The 23,789-nt window shown below is 35.4% G+C and overlaps 1 protein-coding gene across 1 annotated transcript in view; it reads left to right on the forward strand.

Moving 5' to 3' along the window:
• The first annotated feature begins 367 nt into the window (after positions 1–367).
• amon (prohormone processing protease amontillado) overlaps positions 368–23,789 on the forward strand; it is a 193,386-nt gene continuing 169,964 nt past the window's right edge. The window contains exon 1 of the mRNA XM_090407725.1: positions 368–667. Coding sequence (XP_090263851.1) covers positions 473–667 — 195 coding nt within the window. The 5' untranslated portion in view covers positions 368–472. The remainder of the gene's footprint in view (positions 668–23,789) is intronic.

Raw genomic sequence — 23,789 nt, forward strand, 5'->3', positions numbered from 1 at the left:
ACACACACACACACACACACACACACACACACACACGCGCGCGCGCGCGCGCGCGACCACTCCAATCGGCTTTCAGCAATCAATACCACTCCGCAGATTTTCATCCAGAGGGGTTGTAATGACGTGGGAGTGACGTCACTGCGCCCGCACCTGTCATGTGTCTTGCCGCCACGAACGCTGTGCAAAAGCCTCTCTTTCTCTTCCTCTCTTCCCTGCGTCGGCTCTGCTTATAAACCGCCGGCGAACAGCAGAGACCTTTCATCTGTTTCTCGCTAGGTCCAGATACGTCTTTACCCCCCTTCCCGGTTCTTTGGACTCAGCTCCGGGGGAAACCTTTTACTAGCTTCCATTCCCTCAACACTTCTCTGCAAAATAAGAGGCTGATTAGTGATCACCGTCTGCCTTTTTCCCCGTGGCCTCCGAAAGGCCTCGTTTGTTCACTGCTTAGCGAGCAGTTTCCGTAGAGCGTGTCATGCTAACACGTTCTCCTCCATGCTGGTCGCCATGCAGTGCGGTTCTAGCGCTGGTGGTCCTTGTGAGTGTACTTCAGAGGTCGGAGACTGATGAGGTGTTCACGAACTCTTTTCTCGTGAGACTGACAGATGACCATGGCAACCAGATGGCCCATAAGGTGGCCAAACGTAATGGCTTCGTCAATGTAGGACCGGTGAGTGCCCATCTTTTTTTCGTTCACTGAGTTTTGATTGCTGTTCAAATACGTGATACATTAAGAAAGTAGTTAAAGGTACTGTACCTGTACAATAGCTTTATGCATCGGTATAACAGTACTCTTATAACTGCTTTTCATACATAGTGTTGTTGTTAATATCAAGATTTCAGCTTTGATATTTTAGGCCTAAATATTGTAACCATATGAGTGTAGGATATTTTTTCGTTGCTCAGCAGTACGCTCAATTTTTTATACATTTTATCTGACTTCGAACATTGCAATCCTTCTAAAACTACTATGTTTTTTTTTAAATATAAAAACGATTATTTGCATCTTACATTCTGATGTTTCAACTACCGTTTGATCTATGTAACAGAAGTTGTATTTGTTCCCAGTGATTTTCAACAATGTGTTAATACACTATATTACCGCTTTTATATTTTCAAGTGTTTGATTTTCGAGTTAATAATTGTAATCACTTCATATATTTTAGTTTTTTTAAAAGAATTATTTCAGAATAGGCTTGTTTTTTTCCCCCCTTAATAACGAAGAGAACCAGTTGAAAATTTTCTTTAAAATACACATTCGCCTTTCTCTAGGATACATTCTATGTTAAAAACTTAGGCGTCACAAGACACGCCTCTATTATTGTGTGCCCATGCGCAGTGTTTCATATGATGATGTAGAATCAAATTTTGCTCCTGAGGGCAAATTGCTACACTTTTTAAGTAGATTTGTTCTTGTCCGTTTTATACTTAAAAAGAAAAGGTGACATTCTTATCCATATGATATCAAGGGAAGAAAGAAAGAATAAACTAAATGATAGCCAAATTAAATACGCCTATTTTAATGGTTACAAGATTCGTTTAGCATTCTAACTAATGAATTAAATTTTAAAGTGTTGGAAACAGAAGATGCCATCTGATCACCTACATTAATCGCAATAAAGACAGGATTCAAACTGTAATTGGTTACTTTTGTACAGAAGTAACCAATTACAGTTTGAATGGCTTCAGTCGTAAGATTACAGTAAAGTGTATATGGAAATTTAAAATCCAACAATCCAAAAGGAAACTGAAGAATTTTAAATATTCTGTGAAAAACAAATTGAAAAGGAATAGTACGAAACAATAAACTACAATCCAGTTATACTGTAGCATATAAATTCGATACATTTAGTTACTTAATCAAAACTTAAAAAAAAGCAAAGAGTACTGTACAGAGGGCAGTTCGATCGATTAATAGGTATTCCTCTTTTACTGACAGCTTCCTATCGACCCGAGACACCTAGGTTCTATTCAAGCTCCCATCTACAACACGTCAACTCTGTTCTGCTGATTTAGCAACTGCAATTCTGTCATCCTTATCAAACCAGTTAAAATCAATGAAGAGAAATTAGTCCCCCACTGTTCGCTGTGTAACTTTGAATTTAAGGAGAATGTCAATAACTTTCTCCTTCGTTCAGTTCTTATTCCCCTAAGCACTGCCGTTCTATAAGTTTTCAAACCTTTTTCAGTGGAATTTCTATATAAAAAATAACTATAGTTCCTCTAAAGGATCTAAGACATTTTTTATTAATGTCCTAGATCCTTTTAATATTTATTAAGTTTTTATTTCAATTTTTATTAAAGGTTTTTACTTTTTATTTTATTTTTTAAAATGTATTATGTTTTTATTTTAACTATAATAAATTATAATAATATTAATAACATATTCATGACATTTTTATCAATAAAGCCAATAAATTAAATTATTAGTGAGATTGTCATTTACATCGTGCCTACAAATTAATGCAATTCCCCCACACTTACACAAACGCACAGCAAGTGTCCCCTATCAGGTACCAGCTGTTGTGCAAGTTTATCGACTAAATGTGATCTACCACATGTGGTTGACAGCTGTCTTGAACAGCTGTACAAAGGCTTTTCAATTCTCTTTAACCTCCTTTATTGCTGAGCTTTGTGTTGCATTAGAAAGAACACTAGAGTTGGCTAGAAAATCCTTCTGCTACTATAATTCTCCAGTATCCACTTTGTTCAATGGCTATTTATAGCATGCGATGTTCATTGTTCGTAGCACATTCGAGAACAATAGGACTAATGAAGCAACTGCGTTGATAAATAGGCCATAATTACGATGTTATGTACACCATTGTTATGACACGAATGTTTTCAGAATGCAGCAAATGTTACTGAACACAGCGACTTTCAAGAAAAAAAACATTAAACTTAACGATGTAGTGAAAAGATCTAAGAATTCATTTTCTTCTAAGGAATTTTTAAAAATGAAAACCATACTCATAAACACTTGAAAACCCTGGTTAAGGTATATTAAGTATCAGTGCTGAAGTCGCCGTAGCACAGTCGCTAGATCGATGCGACATAGGTCTTCAAAAATTATTTCTAAAATTAAAAATTATAAATTTGTATTTGAGAACCTTCTACCTGTTCTTCTCGGACTATGTTACTGGAAATTATAATCCAGTTATATAAGAACAGTACACGAATTGCGTAGAATATATAAATAAATTATATGGTCCCTATATTCCAGTGAACAGAAAATCCGGTTAAATGTTTGTATCTTTAAGAGTAACATGATCCTGTTGTAGATTGGTACACTTCTTTCTCGATGCTGTTGTGCTTTGCAAAGAACTTAACATCTTTACGCCTTGATGTTATTCAAGGCGTAATGGGAACCATTTAGATGTTTCATTTATTTATTATTAAGGTTTGGATATAGTTGGCATCTTAATGGATGTTCATGGCATCTTGATGGATAAGTGTTCTTTTGTGTGTAAAAATTGCGTGTATTCTAGTAGATGGTTTGCCTGGTTGCGAGACGAAAAACCCAAGTTTTCAAATGTAGGGGGAAGCCCTTTTCCAACCAAAGGATTGTGTCTATACCGACTGAGCTACGAAGACTCCAATTGTATAACTGACATCGCCAAATTGTGTTCGCTATTTCTTAGGTTGTAGCAATCGATGAAAAGCCAGAACAAGGGTCATTTTCAAGTAACTCACTGCCACAACGGCATGTTAAAGGTTGAATCGGATAGGACACATTCAACTAATGTTTGTACAAAATATCAAATCACTTTAGTCGCTTTCTAAACAACTGCAAATGTAATGATAACTGGACAATTGCATCTTCTTTACCCACCATTTTAAGCTTAGAACTTTTCATTCATTCTGCGATCATTTAGGAAGTAGGATAAACGTAAACAGCATCCAAAAATGACACTGCATCATTAGTGCATTAGTAAACTACTTTTTGTCATCCCTATCAGTTTATCTCTTGTATCTGTAGACGTCTACATTACTACTCTTCTTCCATTTTATTTTTTTCTTGTTTCCTTCGACGCCAAACTTTTTCTGGCATCCGTCCGAATGATAATGTTATTGAAAATTTCGATCTAGGCCAAGGTCATTTATAGAATTTATATTGTTTTCACCATTTTAAATTTGAGATATTCAGCTGAAGCAGGGTGCGGTTTGTAGTTTGTGTGTGTGTGCCGTTATGAAAACCATTCATGAACAAATACTTGGAACACCAATACTTTGCTCATATGGGCAAAAGTTTTAAAAATTGACAGGATGTTAATAAATATCCTATGCCTATACAATCTTTTTAAAATACAAATCGTAGATATGTACAGGGTGGATAAATAATGTCTCCACTTACAAGATTCCACAATTCGCATGCATACTTGTGTCTTTTCGTTATCTTATGTGAGGCATGCTTATTGACCTGAAGACCTGAAATGGCACGAAAAAAGGACCATATTTGGTCTCTTTAGCATATCTAATAAGTATGTAACCTTCAGCGCAACATGCTACTACTGTATACTAACTGAAAATACAATTCATTCGTTTTTTAAAGTGGCTTCAAATATATTTTAAAAATTGCTAAAATTATAAATCCTTTTAAAAAATTCTAAAAATATCACGAAACGAATTTGATTATCTCTTTATTATTTTCTTAAGTGTCTCCCAACCATGAAAGTACGTAAAGTTCAGATGTTTAAAGTACAATTATACTGTGAAAGGGCTATTTTTTCTGAAATTTTTATTATTTTTTTATATATTTTTAAAATTAATTTCTTACATAATTCAGAAACCTTCAAAATTAAACATGGAGAATTTTTAAGTCACAAATGAAATGAAAATGAATTTTCACCTATAAACATTCACAGACATCCATGCCCGTAGGGAAATTCGAATTCGCAACATGTTGGATAGACAGCGGATATGCTAATCACTTGGCCAATCCGATCGGCAATTGTGATTTCGTGGTCGTAGGAATTATTATCTGTAATTACCGAAGTTACAGAATAAAAGAGAAATAAATTTAACAGCGATACCTGAAGGCAAAAACTGCGTCTCTTTAGATATTTTTTAAAAATTGTTTTAATTTGATCATTGTTTCCACTGCAGACACATAAAAAAAAAAGAAAATTCTACTGCATTATAAGACTTAATTGCACGCTAGAAAACTCTAACCAAAATATGACAAGCTCGATAGATTAACTACTATTTGAAGAAGATTGGTTTGTTAGATGAAAACAAAGAGCTTTGAAACTGTCAACATCGTTAATTTGATTTAGATTTAAAAAAAAAAGTACAGATTATCTGCTCAGTTTTTAACAGATCGCAGTTTCTAAGGAAACTTTTAATGCATTTTTTTTTTAAATCGATGCGTTTATTGTAAAACGTTATTTTTCAACTCATATTTTAAAACTACATTCAAAGATTACAAATAAATTTACAGATAATTTTTTTTCCCCACTCAGTTGCAAATTCGTACTTGGTGTACAAAAACAACAGTGTGTGTGCACCACCAAATCATACACCGACATTTATTTAAAACTCTTCCTTTTTTTTTTTTTTTTAAAGTTTATACCATCCAATAATGATAGTATAAATGATGGAGTTTTGACGGCTGTTTTGAATTCCTGGCGAAGCAATTACTACTACGAGGGTAGTGTAACATGTCTGTAAATTATGTGTTTTTCTGTACGGTATGCACACCTGTCTTATAGGATGAAATCTCTGCTATCTGCGTTTGACACCGGCTAATTTCCCCCTCATATGAAAAGCTCGTATAAAGGTCTCCGAATCAGAGACGGAATTCGAACTCTACACGTCTTTACCGATCCATAACTTTTTTTATGACACTTCAAGTCGTCAATAATCTGGAGAGTGGTGTCACATCAGGGGATGAAATTCATCTCCTGCCTAAAGACAATTATAATCGTCCATGATCACAGTGAAATTCGAACCCGCAGTCTGTTTGTTGGAGAGCGAGTATGTTAACCACTCGGCCAACTAGACTGGAAATTTAAAAACTTTTCTTCAGGTTCTCTTGCTGTATTTAAATCAACTATTGCTAAGCTGTTACCAATAATTTCAACTATGCTACTTACAGAATAGATGGTATTATAATGATATTGATTCATGATTATCACCAATAATTAGTAAATATTCCTTGAAATGTTGGGGAACATATTTGAAAGTTTTGGAACGTCACAGAATGAATATTTACATAAATTTATAAAAATGTGAATTTACTGCCCAGTATTTGAGAATCAGGGAACTGCACACGCTATAAAGTCTGGCGTGTGTTTACACACACACACACACACACACACACACACACACACACACACACACACACACACACACACACACACACACACACACACACACACACACACACACACACACACACACGCACGCACGCACACGCACGCACAGGTGGCGTCACTGTCGTCAAGTTTTGTTCCGAGTTTATAGTGTCGTAGACACAACATCCCTTAAGATTTCACATCGACAAATGAACTCTTGTTTGTAGAAAGGCCATAGGTAATCACAGCATCCGTAACTTCTTTTAGTCAGACATGTGGGAACTACGATAGCTATCTTGGTAAATAAGTTCAACATAAACAACTCGTATAGCGGTTTAGGCAATTAGTAATGGTAGAAACGAGAGCTATCGGAGCAGTCTAGGGGGAAAATCAATTAAAATTTAAAAATTTAAATTTTAATTCGATGTTATTTAAAAAAAACATCGAAGTATTCTTTTGCAATATTTTAAGTAAATTCTTAAAATATAAAAACAAACATTGGTTGCTTGTCGTTTTTTTTTTTATCTCCATCAGGGATGGAAAGCGCCACCATGGCATGGTTATTAAAACATTAATAGGTCATCGACCAGGAGGCGGAGGATTGGCACTTGAGCCAGAAGACCGTGATGCGCAAGTCATGTGACAACCGGCGATAATATACCCTTACAATAGCTCCCAGTGGGAAGCCATCACGAACATACACACCACCCACAACGGAGACCGAAAAACAATTCGTTGCACAATAAAAGTGGGAAAAGCGAATGGAGCAGACATTTGGTAGATGCAAGCAAGTTCCACAGAACAACCAGAGTTATTTATTGATTCAATGTGTAGATTTTCGTTCAAAAAAAGGGAAAAATTATACGAAATTTAGATGTCAGTTAAGTGGAATCGATCTGAGGGATGTGGGTCTTTGAAGAGTGGTGGGATTTAATATGGTTGCCATCCTTCAGATAATTCCCCGGTCGGAAATATTTTTCAAGGTTAAGGTAGTTTAGGTAATTAAAATTTTAAGCACTGGATTGACTTATAGAGTTATTTGGTTCTTAGCAAATCACTTTGAAAGAGTTTATATACTTTCTGCAACTATAATACTTACACTTTATTAATTAATTATCCTATTATCCTTCATACGATATAATAATTCTACTATTGTAATGATGATAGCAAAATACAACTAAGAAGTTACTTGTAGAGGTTGGAAAGAGTCTGGATTTGTTAGTTGTAATTCTAACTTAGCGGCATCTATTCAAGTCACTTTGATATGATTAAACATTTATGGATGAATCCGATAATAAATGCTTACTTTACGATTATTTTTTTTATGTTTTTAAATACCTATATCTTTATTAAAAACTATAGAACATCGTTTCCTGATCGCTGACATTGGTTGTTTACATTTTATTTATAAATTGGTATTAAGGAAATTTAAATGTCCTACTTCACTGTACGCGTGACTTTAGCAAGCACTATTTTTCCATATCATAAATTATCTTTTATGTTTATTTTTTTACTTTTATTAATCATTCATTCATTAAATTCATCTTCGATAGAGCTTGTTTGCTCAGTTTTTTAGTAAATTTAATCGAAATCCTTCAAATATTTAAAACGATGGAATTGTTTATCGATCTGTAAGACATTTCGAAACTCTCTTCGCTAGCAAAGAAAACCTAGAAGTCGTATTTCAAATGTCATCCTAAACACAAACTTCTAATATTTGCTTTAACATTTCTTGAAATATTTCCATAATGTCTGATATTGATGTGAGTTCAGTGTAACAACATCTAAACACGAGAAGTACTCCATATGTTTGATCTTCATGTTAACAAAAGCACCGTCTACAGTCTAAATCGAGAAAAGGAATTAGTTTTAGTTCTATACGAGGTTTGGTGTACATTAATAATTGCTCATTCGAGCTTTGCAATGTCGAGACATCAAAGAAAGACTTAGAGAATACTTCGTAGAGTTATCACAGAGGAGCTAAGAGGAAAGTACTATCTAGGTTATTCTTTGATGTCTCTATAAAACACAGCGAATTCGTTTGACTGTAAGCTGAATCACTTGAATTTCTTGTAGTCTAAAAGGCAACCGAATCATTCAGGTTTAAAATACTCAAATGTAGATAAATCCATCCTGAGAGAATTATTCAAAGCCCTCAGAGTTATCTTTATTTCGTATTCTCTCCTTTATTTCTTTTTCTTTCTTTTCTGTATCGCGACTTCCCTACTTCCAATCGGAGCACCTCCATAGGCAGTGAGAAAAACAACGATGCCTTTGAGTTGCAAAGACCAAGAGTCGAATTTTGTTTATAGCAGGAAGAAATCTTTAAAACAGCGTTTTAACTGAAGGAGAGTTAAGTCTCATACGGGAACTGCAGGGTTACTTTCCACAAAACAAATAAACTGACTGAACAATACATACATCGTTTTGTTTAGAAAAACAAACTGATGATTCAGAACATTTAGGGAGAGCCATCGTTAGGAAGAGAAATTAATGACATACTTACCGCAGTTAATTTTTTGGGATACAGATCCTTCAAACTCATTGAGAGGAAGGACTGAAAACAATGAAGATCCATAAAATTTTCAAATCGGTTATAAACTAAAAGTTGGTTTGTCATTTCAAGTTAGAGTCGATCACTGGCTTTATAGAAGGAATCTAGAAAAGTAATTGGCAAGGATCGATGAGTCTTGACTATAGGAGGTGTTTATATAATAATAATAATAATAATAATAATAATAATAATAATCATGCATTACATCCACAAAGTGATATTGACCGATTGTACCTACCAAGGAGAATAGATGGACGGGATCTGCTGCAAGTGAGACAGACTGTGAAAGAAGAAGAAATTAGCTTAAAAAGTTACATCGACAATAGCTCTGAGCAAATGCTTCAAGCAATTACACAAGAGGGACTTCTGAAAGCAACAGGAAACAAATCCGATTACAAAAAGGAACAGCAAAATAACCGATATGTGCGATGGAAAAATAAACCTTTGGATGGGCAATTTCTTAGAGACACTGTGGACAAAACTGACGTGAACAAGACGTTGCAATAGCTACAATATGGAAATATTAAAAAAGAAACAGAAGGATTTATTATAGCAGCTCAAGAACAGGCATTACAAACTAATGCAATCAAAGCAAAAATTTTAAACATCAATAATAACAGCAAATGCAGATTATGCGATCAGAAAGATCAAACTGTAGAACAGCGGTGGCCAACCTATGGCGCATGCGCCAAAAGTGGCGCATCGCATGATTAGAAGTGGCGCACTGAACACCAGAGAAAAATTTTAAAAAATGTTCTATACGATTTATATATATATATATATATATATATATATACTGTATATATATTATATATATATATATATATATATATATAAACAAAATTAACCTACCACTGAATTCTAGAGTGCGCACTTATTATACTTGTTTGATCTTGAAGCAACAGGCACCGGCAAATGCTGACATGCGTCAGCAGTTACTCAATCAGTTTACAGCTGACTTTCGTGTCATAACGTTCGATGAATTTCTGATTCGATGTGACTGAACAATCCCTTGTTTTCGAACTTATATGTTTTTATTAAAGTTCTTTAAGTTTAAGGTAAGTTTGTGTTTTCATTAAGGCTTAATATAGTTCTGTAAATTTAAAAATAAATTTTTTCATTTTGAACGCGTATGTCAAGTTCTTTCCCGCTCAACTAATTTGCTGATTACTGAAACCTGCAATTATTCAGTGTATTTGTATGTGTGTGTTTTTATGTTTTTTTAATACAATATCTTTCCTTTTTATTTACGCATAGTAGGTTTATTCCTAAAATTTAACTGATTATCAGTAAAGCTTTCGTAATGAGGATGTTTGGGTTGTGTGTGTGTGTGATTGCCAGCTGATCGACTGTTTTATGGCAAGAAGAGATCTTGTATTTCATTGGACATAATATATTTCGAGAGAGAGAGATGAAAACTCTCTATGAAAAAAAAAAATATATATGTATTTGGCCTTCATGAAAACAGGAATCTTATCTTGTAGAACTGTTTTTGAATGTTCATAATGCTAAAAACGATAAAATAATTTAAATAAATATTTAATAATAAGCTTTACTTTTTGGGATAATTTTTTTTACAGTCAGTTAGCCATTACTTTGCAAAATAAAATGAGCAGAAGAAAAACAGAAGGTGATAGCGAGCGCCAGTTTAATGAACTGTGGGGAAATGAGTTTTTATTTATTGCGGGTCCTTCAGGAAAATCGTTGTGCATTGTTTGTGAAAGCACTCTCTCAGATAATAGAAGACATGATCTTAACAGACACTATAGAAAACATCAAGCTGAATTAGAAGAAAAACTGAAGTTAGTTCCTGGGTCTGAGTTGCAGAAAGAAAATGTGGTTAAGGAAAAGGAAGAAATAAAAAAATAGAGACAAAATATATTTGTGAAACGAAGTTGTGAAAGTGTGGCAATGTTGGAGGCGTCTTATGAAATTGCCTTTGTGTTGGCTAAAAAACACAAGCCTTTCTCTGATGGAGAGGAAGTTGTTAAGCCCTGTCTCGAAAAATTTGCAAAATGTCATGGTGATAAGAATGTTGAAAGAAAAGTAAACCAAATTGCTCTGTCCAAGCAAACAATTACAAGACGCATCGAAGAACTTTCCCATGATGTTAATGAGCAATTGAAAGTTCATGTTCATGCTTGTTCATACTTTTCTATAGCCTTGGACGAATCAGCTGACATATGTGATGTAGCCCAATTAAGCATTTTTATAAGAGGAATTGATGGTAATTTTAACATCTTTGAAGAACTTATCGGTCTTGAGTCACTTCATGAAAAAACAAGAGGGTCAGACATATTTGACAAAGTAAAATCATGTCTAGAAAATCAACCACTAGATTCTAGTAAGCTCATCAGTGTTCGCACTGATGGAGCACCGTCAATGGTAGGTAGAGTTTCTGGGACTTTAACTTTACTTGAAAGGTTTTTAGATCGTTCTCTACTAAAGTATCACTGTATTATACATGAAGAATCTCTGTGTGGGAAAACTCTAAATTTGAAGCATGTTATGATACCAGTTGTAAAGTGTGTGAATAAAATTAGAACAAGAGGGTTAAACAGAAGAGAATTCAGAGAATATTGTGAACTGCTAGATATGGAATATGGTAAACTCATCCTTCATTGTGAGGTGCGCTGGCTTTCTAAAGGACAAGTTCTCAGTAGATTTTGGAAGCTGAAAGAAAGTGTTCGTAATTTTCTGGAAGAGAAAGATGAGCTGCCTGAGGAAAAAGCCCAGTTGTGTGATGAGAAATGGTTATTTGATTTAGCATTTTAGTTGATGTTACCAGCCACCTCAATGATCTAAATTTGAAACTGCAGGGCAAGAACAAATTGCTTCCTAGCTTAGTAAATGACATTAGTGCATTCAAAATGAAATTAAAACTGTTCATCTCCCAGTTAGAAAACGGGGATTTAAGTCAATTTCCACATTTAAAAGAACATAGTGAATCTGTTGAAGATAATGGCAACTTTACAGAATATACTGAGAAACTCAGATTATTGCAAGTGTTCTTTAACAGTCGTTTTAGCGATTTTGCCGAAGAAGAAGACTGCATACTTGCATTTATAAATCCCTTTTCACTTACTGAACAAAAAATCTTGACGATGTCTAGTAACATACAAATGGAACTTATTGATCTCAGAACCAATTCTTTATTGAAAATGAAATTTAATGAACTTCCATCACTCCCAGATGCTTCTGATATCATTAATTTCTGGCGATCGTTGCCCTGTGAACATTTTCCAGACCTGAGAAAATTTGCTCAGAGTTATATCTGTCGTTTTGGAACTACATGCAGAAGCGAACAAGCATTTTCATCAATGAAAATGATTAAGAACAAACTACGGTCGCGACTGACTGATTCAAATTCGAAAAACAAGTTGATGCTTTCTGTAACTGATTTAACTCCAAACACTACAAGCTTATCAAAAGCAAAGCAATTTCAAAAGTCTCAATAAAATAAATAATAAATCAATAAAGTAATCATATGAAATTGAAATTTCATATGATTACTTTATATGAAATCCTTTTATTTAAAACTGCTAAAAGTGTCTATATTACTATATATATATAATAAATCATTTATGCAGAACTGTTAAATATATCCATATTATCATATTTTAAAAGGGCTGAAAAGTGGTATAAGTTTGCATGGCGCATCTTAACTTAAAAATGAAACAATCGACGCATGAACTATAAAAGGTTGGCCACCCCTGCTGTAGAACATCTAATCAGTGCCTGCAGCAAGATAGCTCAAACTGATTATAAACACCGCCATGATCAAGTAGCCAAAATAATTAATTGGCATGTATGCAAAAATATGGCTTTCCTACTTCTGATGACTGGTGGCAGCATAAAATAGAGACTGTACTGGAAAACGAAACAGCAAACATTCTCTGGGACTTTAGAACACAAACCGATCGGCATTTGGAACACAATCGATCTGATATCACATTCATCGAACATCGACAGGTTTAGATTATTGATATCTCAGTACCCAGTGATAACAACATTAACAACAAGACTGGAAAAAAATTACTAAATGTCGAGATCTGGCAATCAAAGTTAGCCGTCTGTGGCTTAAACACACCAATGTTATCCCAATAGTTATCGGTGCACTTTCAAAGAAGCTATCCAACTATTTGCAGCAATTAAACATCAACGAAGTGACCCCATATGATCTACAAAAAAACAGCATTACTTGGAACAGTCCATATTTTACGACGCTACCTGGCGGACTATTCTTAGATTCTTGGGTGGAATCTGAATTGTTCTGTATCATCAGTGAAACTGATATTTGAATGATATGTTGTTTTGATTGTGTATCAATTATGTGAATAAATAAATAAATAATAAATGCATAACTTTATTGAACAATATCAAAAATCCACCTAAAACTAAAATTTACTAATGTGGATGTATTTTTAGCAAATTTGCTAAATCAAGAACTCCTGATGACACACTTGGTGAGTTTAACATATCAAAGGAAGACAAATCTACTACCTTTGGAAGAACTAACAATTAAATGCCTCAAAAGTTTTTACTATGTTCATTATGGATGAAAGTACATACTTATTAAGATCGAAAGATAATATAATTTTCTCTTGTTACAGATACTAATAAATATTGATCGTTTGTATAAAAACTAGGAATGGGATCTTCTTGATTCTAGAATTGCAATCGAGATTATTCAGTATAATGTCTAAAAACCTCCAAATCTACAAACTTTAGACACCCCGTTCATTCAGTTGTCATTGAATCATGGAAAGCCATCTCAGTTCACAAGAGATAAAAATATCACAGAATAAATAGAGTCTTAAAAATGTTCTAACACTTTTTCATATAACGGACATTTTAATTAACTTTTAGGAAGCCTTTTTACAATTAAATAGAGGGAAAAAAAGTTTCTTGAGAACGAAAACTGGACTGAGATAACAGCTGACAGCATTTTTTTTTGTTTTTTGAGAGCTTATTAAAATGTAAACGCATTTCGAAACTTATTAAAATTATCATTTTGAAGAACGAGTCTGAAATGAGTACCATATATGAATTTTTATCCATCTTGTCTGTTAGCCTATTAAAAATTTCGTTTTTTTTTTATGCTCATGTCTCTATCTTTCATCAGCCGTAACCATAGCAATCCCCCAAGAGCGTCAACGATAAATCCTCCCCCCTAAAACTTCCTAAGACTTTTCGTAGCGTAGGCGTGCCTGTAATTGCTTCTGTATTGCTTTAGTTTTATTCATCTTGCAGCTCCAGTAACTCCAAGATCGATAGAGGAAGCGGACATATTCAGCTCAATATGACATCCTCTAAGAAAGTGCTGCCAAAACTGAACTTGAACATCTAAAACAAAAGCTGTAACTTAAATACTTCGGGCAAGTTTTGAAGAGCTTTATATAAACACTGTCAAGCATTCAAAGGACACTTCTTGGTTGGAGATCTTTAGAACTAGTTAATCCCTTCTACAAAACAGATTAACTAACGAGGCATCATTAAAGTATATTCAATACAATTAGGGGAAGTTTGTTCACCATATCACACTGACATCTCGCTGATCACATTCATATCCTAACCACATCTTTAACGGCATTCACTAGGTCCTCTTTATTTGTATTACCGTCAATGAAGTTATTTGAATTGCTTTGTGTAATAATGCCTGAGTTGCTTATTGTTTTATGATAATTATGCTGATATTTTCTCGGATTTTTTTCGTTTTTAAGAGGATTATATAATTATTGGCAGTATTAATTTTAATAGCGACTTACTTTCAGTTGTGAAACGCGTTTTCAACTTTAAAATGGAGAATAATAAATGTAATATATACTAAGTAATATCTGCGAATTATTACGAAATCCCTCTTTCATAAGTTACTTTGGTAATTGTTCCACTTACGAACAAGAGCTTCACTAGAAGAGTTTGTATATTTGCCTTTTATTATTGCTTTTAATTTAAAAAAATTGGGTGGTATCACTATTTTCGAACTTTTGGTTCTCTTCAGAGGCCAGATAGAGACAGTATATTTCAGTAGGATGTTTGAAACTTATGTATACACTCAATAGTATATACTCAAAACATTAGAGATACCTATCTAATAGCGTGTTGGTTCTTCTTCTAGCGTGAATAACAGCCCATCTCTCCGAGGTATTGACTCCATCAGATGCTGGAAGCTTGTCAGAAGTAATTCTGGCCATACCTGTTGCAGCATTGTCCACACCTGCACCTTAGACGTGACATCCCAGAGAGATTCGATCGGATTTAAATCAAGAGACCTTGGGGGTCACTGGATGGTCCGAAACTCAGATGAGTATTTTTGGGTGGTTGCGGCTCGGTGGAAGGCGCATTTTCCTGCTGAAAGTGACCATTGGCTGCAGGATGTGCGAAGACCATGAAAGTGTGTAAGTGATCAGCCAGAACATTCTGGTAGCTGGCAGCGTTTAAGGACCTCTACAGACACACTAAGGGACCTAATGTGTCACATGAGAAGGCTCCCCAAACCATCGCAGAGCCGATCTGGCACGGCGGGGCTATGGCTTCATGATGCCGACACCACACCCTTCCATCAGCTCGGTACAACTGATAACGGGATTCATTAGACAACACGTCTCTAGTCCACTCTGCAGGGGTTCAGTTTTGATGGTCCCAACACCAGGGCAAGCGCAATGCCCGATGACAAGCTGTCAACAGTGGTACACAGTTAGGGCGTCGGTTCCCTTAGCCATGGTATGCAGGGTACGCCTTACTGTTCGTTCGTTGACGCTGCTTGGACCTTCGACATTAAAACTGGATGTGATTCGTCCCTCTGTTGCCCTGCGGTTGGTCTGTACGAGCCTGGACATCTACGCTGACCGCAGTCATCAATGGGGTGTGGTCGGCCACCACTTGCTCGCTGGACACTGGTACATCCATTGATGGTATATGCGCGGCAAACCCTTGATACGGTTGCCCTCGAGAACCCTAGGGTTCTTACCACTTGGGAGATAGAATGACCCAGCTGTCTTGCGCCGCTAATACGTCCACGATCAAAGTCGCTAAGATCGCCACCTTTACCCATGCTTGTCAATTATGATACACTGTTGAGAAGCTTCGATGTTTGCTTATTTACCGTCTGTGTTCGGTTTGGGTACGTTCCACTCTGCGCAGGGGATGCCAGTGTCAACTTCCCATCACCCCTATGTCTAATATTTTGTCCATTGAGTGTATTATCCGTATGTCAGCTATCGATAGGTAGATATTAAAATATTCATTTTTTTAAAATAAGATTTACTATAAATATGAAGCTTTTCACGCCCGTTCATTCAGTGCTTGTATTTACAATTGTTTGGATTATCTTGAGCAGTAAATGAAATCACGTTGAAGTATGTAGATATTTGCAATCGGATTTGCATAATATATTTCAATATCTTGGTTTACTGTGATGTTAAACGTTTTTGAATACTTAATATCAAGATATTTCTCTACATTAACTGAATTAAATTTTAACAACAATAACGAGATTTGTATGTATGACGAGCTGAATATATTTTTTATAAAAAAGTCTGGATGTATTTTAATCCCACAAAAGTATATTTGTAATTTTAATTTTGAATTACGATGTCTCGTTATGTAAAACAATATTTAGAATATAACAAAAGGTTCTTAAGACAAAAGATGAATATAAAATATTGTTTCTATGACAACAACGGAAACCTAAAATACGTATGAAGCCTTACTTATTTGCAGTTATAAATTTTCGGATGTCGAAATGGTAGCGGTATGAATTTCACAAATACTCTGTAATTAAAAACGCATCTCGTTATTTTGAAATTTTAAAATATCATTTATAATGTACATCTGTGGGTGTAGTAACTTCACAGCGAGAAATCTCTTTTTTTAATCTATTTTTCTGTCTATTCACGATGCTTTATTAATAAGAGGAAGGCATAAAAATCCTACGAGGTTTTTGGTTGATATGTTTTGCGAAAATAACTCTTTTAATATTTTACTATTACCCGCTCTTTCAGGAATACAAAAATAAACTCTAATTTAATAATAGATCAATTGCTCTAGGAAATGACATCGCTATTTTCATCGCTATTTTAAAACAATGATCACTTGTTTATACTATTTATATATTATTATTATTATTATTATTATTATTATTATTCCTGATACCTCCAAGGAGTCCGAAGACTCATCGCGGGAGGACACCTACAACTGTCTCAACCACTACACCGAACCGAACCTCTACTACGAATCATCTCCATCAACGCCATCTATCGCCCACCTATTATAAATATATATATATATATATATTTATAATAATTTGAATTACATAATTTATATAAATTGAAACGACATGTAAATTTTAACTCCTATCACTACGTAACTTGAGGATATTTATTTTATGTAAATTACTTTTTAAATGTAATGTTTGTACTGTATATAAAAAATTGTCAAATTTTTGGAATGTCTGATTCAGCAGTTATTTGACGGATGATTTTTCCGGTTCGTAAACAATTACAAAACCATGTAAATCGAAGCAATTGAATGAAGGTATAACATCCAACGAAGAAGATACGAAGTTAACGCAACTTATGATTTCTTTGTGAAAAATACCAACTGAATTCTTGGTGTAAATGGAAGTTTTTGAAATTGGAAAATGTTTGTAAGAAAACCAATTTCCCTTACAAGAAAATGCTTCGAGACAGTTTAGCTAAGAATCAAATTTCAAGAAGAGACGTAGCTAAAAGTAATAAACAGATACAGCGAAGGAAAAGTCATACTCCATTTTTTTTTTCTTACGTCTCAAAACGAAATTTTTTTCTAACACTTTTTGATATTTATTTTTCCCAAGAACAATCTTTGTCTTTGCAACTCTCTCTCTTTATTATCTACAGTTTCCATGTTCACTGTTTATCCAGTTCAAATCAGAAAAGAGTAAAAAAAAAAAAAAACTCCTCATGGAGCGGTTCGCTGGCCTTCCAGTCTTCCCCAAGGGCTTCACTTGCGTCTAAACCAACGATATCTATTTGTTCACTAGAAAAAGTTCTTGGATAGAAATCCAAGTGAGAATTGAAACCTAGAAAGCGGATAAGTTTACACTCTCAAGAGATTACTGAAGCTATCTTTTTTTATCCTATATTTCATTTATTATGTATGCTAGTTTTTCTTCCATGTCTATCTCTCTCTGTCTTATTCCCTCCAGCGAATTATGAATTAAACCAAATTAGTTTTAAATGAATAGTTTAATAAGTCATAATTCATTACAAATCTTTTTTTTATTATTATATTACATTATAATCATGAATTTGTGCAAAATGTAAAGGAGAAAGAAGCCAGCTAAATAGTATTAGCATAACCATTCGGTATATTTCGGTGATCATGTTTGTTGACATTTACGAGAAGGGCACGATAGTCTGTAATGAGTTAGGATGAGTTAGACAATCTTATATGGTGAAGGCAGTTTTATTCTTTCTGGGAACATATAAATCATCCAGAGAATGCATGCACTTTCTGGACATGATACTCAATCAAAAGAGTATTGTAAAATAGCCAAGGAAGATAATAAAGAATAATGTTGTTGTTATTTCAGTGACATGAGGAAAAAAGGCAATATCAGCATTTTTAAAGAAGTGTGACACTCAATAGCACAAGTTACAACAGGCAGTCCGTTTCGATTCTATCAACAGGGTCTTACAAGAATTGCTAGACATCAAAGCCATAAAAGATTCACGACAAGGGATGACAGAACTGGGGAAGGGGAATTTGTTGGAAGTCTCCAAATGTATTATAACTGAAACGAATTTTTAGAAATAACAAAATCTCTATTCACTCACATTACACAGAGAACTTAGTAAAGGATAATTTACAATAATCGGGGACTTTATTATAAAACATATTACTGGAACTTGAAGTTATATTGACATCGATGGCACAGGCTACTAGAATGGGATAAATAGTCTGGTGAATGTTTTTCTGTTATGGTCATGATTAGGGATAGCTGAGTCAATTACCAATCATTGATTCAAAAAGTGATTATTTTCTTTCTTTATTATTTTTTTAAAATTCGAAACGCACCAGTGTCGCCTATAATTAGTGATAGACATGGGCCTGCTATCTCTGATTGGCTACCAGTGAAGATTGAAGTGCCCACTCAGTCTCCAAAAGCTAAAGAGTGCTAAAAGGCCTCGCCTACTCCCAATAAGAGAATAAAAAGCGTTATCGAATTTACTTATTTATAAATTATGAATAATATACCTAAGAGATCTGTGTAGCTCAGTGGAGATGGCTCTTGCATCCTCTGCACTAGGCGCCTGAAGATAGACTTAAGTTCAAGTCTAGTCGCTGACTGAAGGAATCTTTTGTAAGCCTTTCTTCTACCGTTTCCAGAATTAGACGACCTCTGGCACGGGCAAGAGGAGTTCTTTCTTCAGGAAACTTTTTCGTCCCGTATAATCAAGAAAATCGATCGTAGAACTCACATTATTTCAGATAGTACCAAGAGATGGCAGCACTTGTTTGCCCATCTCTTGATCGGTTGCCGCTTATAAATAGTGATAGTCATGGACCAGCTATTTCTGATTGGTTACCAGTTGAGAGTGAACTGCTCACTCAATCTCCAAAAGCTAGACAGACAGGGTTAAAAGGCTTCGCCTATAAGGGAATAAAAGGCGTTAGCTGATTATTATTGTTATATCTATTATGTTTTTTCATCCTTCTCACGTGTATCAATTGATTCTAGCACTCGATAAGTTGAAACATCAGGCTATGCACAACAACAAATATTTCTGTTTGCTTTTATATTTACCGTCCGCGCGGTTAGCCTAGTGGCTTTGCGCTTCGCAACCATATGCCTGGGGAAGGAGTGTCCTAGGTTCGATTCCCGTCGGAGACGTGAAGAGCTGAAGGATCTTCCTCAGCCATAGCCAAGTTAGCCGGTCTTGGGCGCGGGCAGTAGGGTTTTTTCCGCCAGTTTATCTGGTGTTTTTCATCCCGCAAGCAGGCAAACCGGACCATTGAACACACAGGGATACAGCCAAGAATACCTTGAGGCATAGGAGTGACCATTCTATCCTCGTATTTCGGTTACGAAATCCAAGCATGCTTGGAAGGTTGTGGGCCTTAAAGGCCTGTTAAAGCCATTGGGATAGATTTTATATTTACCAGCTAAAGCAAACGTGATTTTGATAATTTCTACTGCTTCAGGAGGAATAGTAAATATTTGGGTAGATGGTAGAATCGATTATTCTGCGTAAAAAAGTTCAAATGGGCATGTGTTCAATTGTTAATTGATGCGGAGATACTTTTTGAAACTGGCACGTACAACTCGATGTGCATGCAGCTCTCTGAATCAGATGTGACCAAGAAGTAGCAGTCAAAATTTCAGGTTAGAAATGTTATTAAGAATGTTCCATATCTTTACACATGCTGAATATGCCGATATGATGTTCGTTGACGGTTTTTGTAATGGAAGCGCTGTTGCTGCTTGTAGCGAATACTGTCCATGGTTTCCTAACTGCAGAGTACCGGATTCAAAAGTGTTTACCGGATTCAACTACGTGAGAATGGCACTGTTCCCAGCAGTCATATTTCTTCTAAACGTGGAAATGAATAAAATGCGGATAAAGTAGAGCGCAAAGTAAAGTACAGGCACACAGAGAATTTCTGTACTTATCGTTGCTCCAAATACAAGAGTACGGCGAACATTACGTGAGCAAGGTTTTTATTTTTATCCATTTCACATGCAGTGGGGCAACACCTCCCAGGAGATTGGTCTCGGGGTCGATTGGAATTTTGTCGGTGGATAAATGCTAATCGCCGATAATTCCTTTAATACTGTTCAGTGATGAAGTTAATTTTACCCGTGACGGTAAAATTCAGCGACATCCATAACTGGCATCGGTGGTCCGACTAAAATCCACATACCACTGTAGAAACGAATTTCCAACATCGCTTCTCTGTAAACATGTGGTGCGGTATGATCGACAATCACTTGATTGCGTCCATTGAGTTACGAAATCGTCTTACAGGGTTCATTTATGTAAAATTTCTACAAAACGAACTTCCACTATTAGTGGAGGATGTTCCCTTGGCTACAAGGATTGGGATGTTCTTTCAACACGACGGAGCTCTCAATCGAACTTTCCCTGAAAGATGAATGGGCCACAGTGGTTCTGTTCATGGCCACCAAGGTCTCTAGACCTCACTCCCTTAGATTTTAGTCTGTCGGGATGGATAAAAAGCGAAGTATAAAAAGAAAATATATATACAAGACACGAATTGATCGCTCTCATTATGGGTAATGCTTCCCTCATAAAAGAACGTCCAGACGACCTCAGAAGAACAACACGCACTATTATCACAAGAGTTGCGAAGTGCACTGAGGTTGGCGGTGGAATTTTCGAAGATTTATTATGAACTAATTACAGTATTTGTCAATTATTTGTGTTTTGTATTATTCAAACAGTCAATAAATACAGTCATTTGTCGTTCTCTATAATAGTGTTTTACGCACGAGTTTCAAACAGTTGTTTCTTCACATCCATTGGCAATTGGACGCCTGAACTTTTTATACTCAGAATAATCGATACGACCACTTACTAAAATATTTAATTGTGAAACATCCTGTATGTATATAACTTGCACATTTGTCCTAAATATGATTAAAAATATGTTTCACGAATTTTATCGCTTATAACGTTTTACAGCAAACTTGCTGGAAATGAAATTAGGTCGCTGTAAAACCATTTTTTATTTCATTATTACTTTATGTTCTCTCAAAATTGAATTGACAACTTTGTACTTTGTTTCCTTGAGATAGTATCCACAGAGAGTCAAAGGATCTTAATATTTTTTCGGATATTGAAGTTGACGTGCACCTGTGGATAACAGAAATATGTTGTGGCATTTAACAGCTATGACAGGTGAAGACAGCGCCATCAGGTGGCTTTGTGCACCAGCATATGGTTTGATTGACATGAATTCTGTATTACTTTGCGGTACTCCAAAACTCAATAAACGTAAATATTTAATTGCACATTTTTTTCGCAATGGCTTCACCGCTTTCACATGTCAAGTGCTGTTATCTTATTTTTGGAACACTCTCGTAACCAGATTATTAATGTTTTACTGTTTCCAGAAAAAATGTAATGCGTCCATGACTTTTTTTCTAGTATTTTTTCTAAGCCACTACAGTCTTCTAATTACTAACCTTCAGTGATTGCCATATTTTTAAATTCTTACAGAAGTACATAATAGTATTCTCTAAAATGTCACTCTGAGATAAAGTTATTGAAAAACCAATAAATAAATGGCTCAAAGAGAACAATTACGGAAATGACTTTAATACAATCCCCATATACTCAAGCTTCCTCGTTGCAACGATAAAATTAATCCAATGGGAGAGGTACATGTCACAAAGCTCCGGCAATATTCTAATGGATACGACATTTATGGACAATAATTCTACCTCCAGCCGTTACCAAATTATGATTTGATGAATAAGACATAGGCAATCGTGAATTCTGTAAATTGGCCACAATTGAGCGTATATCAAATATGCATACTAAATTTCAAAGTGATATCATTACGCTTCACGATAAATTCAGCATTTTTTCTACATTTACTACTGGATCTACATTCTACAGTATACGAATATTTGTCTTGATATTATAATGTGAGAATGTTTCTCTATACCCATCCAAAAAGAAACCGAACTTTTCGAAAATAAAAGAAACTAGTGGCGCCACCTGTTTTATCTTTTTGTTGTCGAAAGCGGTAACCTTCATTAGTATTGTGTCAACTGTGTATGACATTTGTTTCATTAGAAGCCGAGTTATAGTGCCAAGAGTGACAGTGTGTTTTGACGAACGGTCGGTCTTCACGATATTCATGACGTATGCGACGAATTCACGCTATCAATCGCTTCAAGACTTCGAGATAAAACTCACCATTGACCGTTTGGCCAGGCGGAACGAATTCTTTGTGGATAATGCCCTTGGAATCGTAGAAACATATCAGCATTGTCTTTACTTTTGACTTCTGCAAGCAACTTCGTTTCGGATGCCCCTCTTCTGGTGGTCTCCACTCAGCACTCTGGCGCTTTGTTTCGGGCTCATACTCAAAACGTTTCGTCACCAGTAACGATCGTTTCAAGGAATTTTGAGTACTCATAAAAACCGAGCGGTTTTAATGAGGTCCTTGCAGTGTTCAATTCGATACATTTTTTGTTCGTCGGTCAACTTGTGGGGAACAAATCGCGAATTCAATTTATGAAGGCCCAAACTCTTGGTCAAAATGTTGTGCACAGTTGATTTTGGAATCCCCAATTCATCTTCAATCAATCTCACGGACGATTTCGGGTTTTCTTTGATGAAATCACACACTTTTTGGATGTTAACTTCGCTCAGTCCAGTTTTTGGAAGGGCCGGCTTTTCGTCGTTCTCAAGAGTCTCACGACCACTTTGAAATCGCTTAAACCACTCATGAACTTGAGTACGGGATAAGCATTCATCATCGTATGCTTTTGGAAGCATTTGATGCGTTTCGGTCAAACATTTACCAAGTTTAACACAAAAGTCAATCGCAGCTCTCTGTTTGAAACTCATTTTTTGACCGTTCGTCAAAACACAGTCACTCTTGGCACTATAACTCGGCTTCTAATGAAACAAATGTCACAAATAGTTGATACAACACTAATGAAGGTTGCCGCTTTCGACAACAAAAAAAATACAACAGGTGGCGCCACTAGTTGCTTCTATCTTCGAAAAGATCGGTTTCTTTTTGGACAGAGGGTGTATAAATAGGTTTATAAGCTTTCATGGTTAGGATTCACACACACGTGTATAAATGAAATTAACAAATTGGACATATTAAAATTAATCAAACTGTATTGATGAAGTCATAACTAATATTTCCCTGTGTCATCCGTCAGAATCATATTAGTTCATCTACCGAAGCAT

The sequence above is a fragment of the Typopeltis vanoorti genome, chromosome 17 (assembly GCF_054136105.1).
Source record: "Typopeltis vanoorti isolate ZY-2024b chromosome 17, IOZ_Tvanoo_1.0, whole genome shotgun sequence".
NCBI lineage: Eukaryota > Metazoa > Arthropoda > Arachnida > Uropygi > Thelyphonidae > Typopeltis > Typopeltis vanoorti.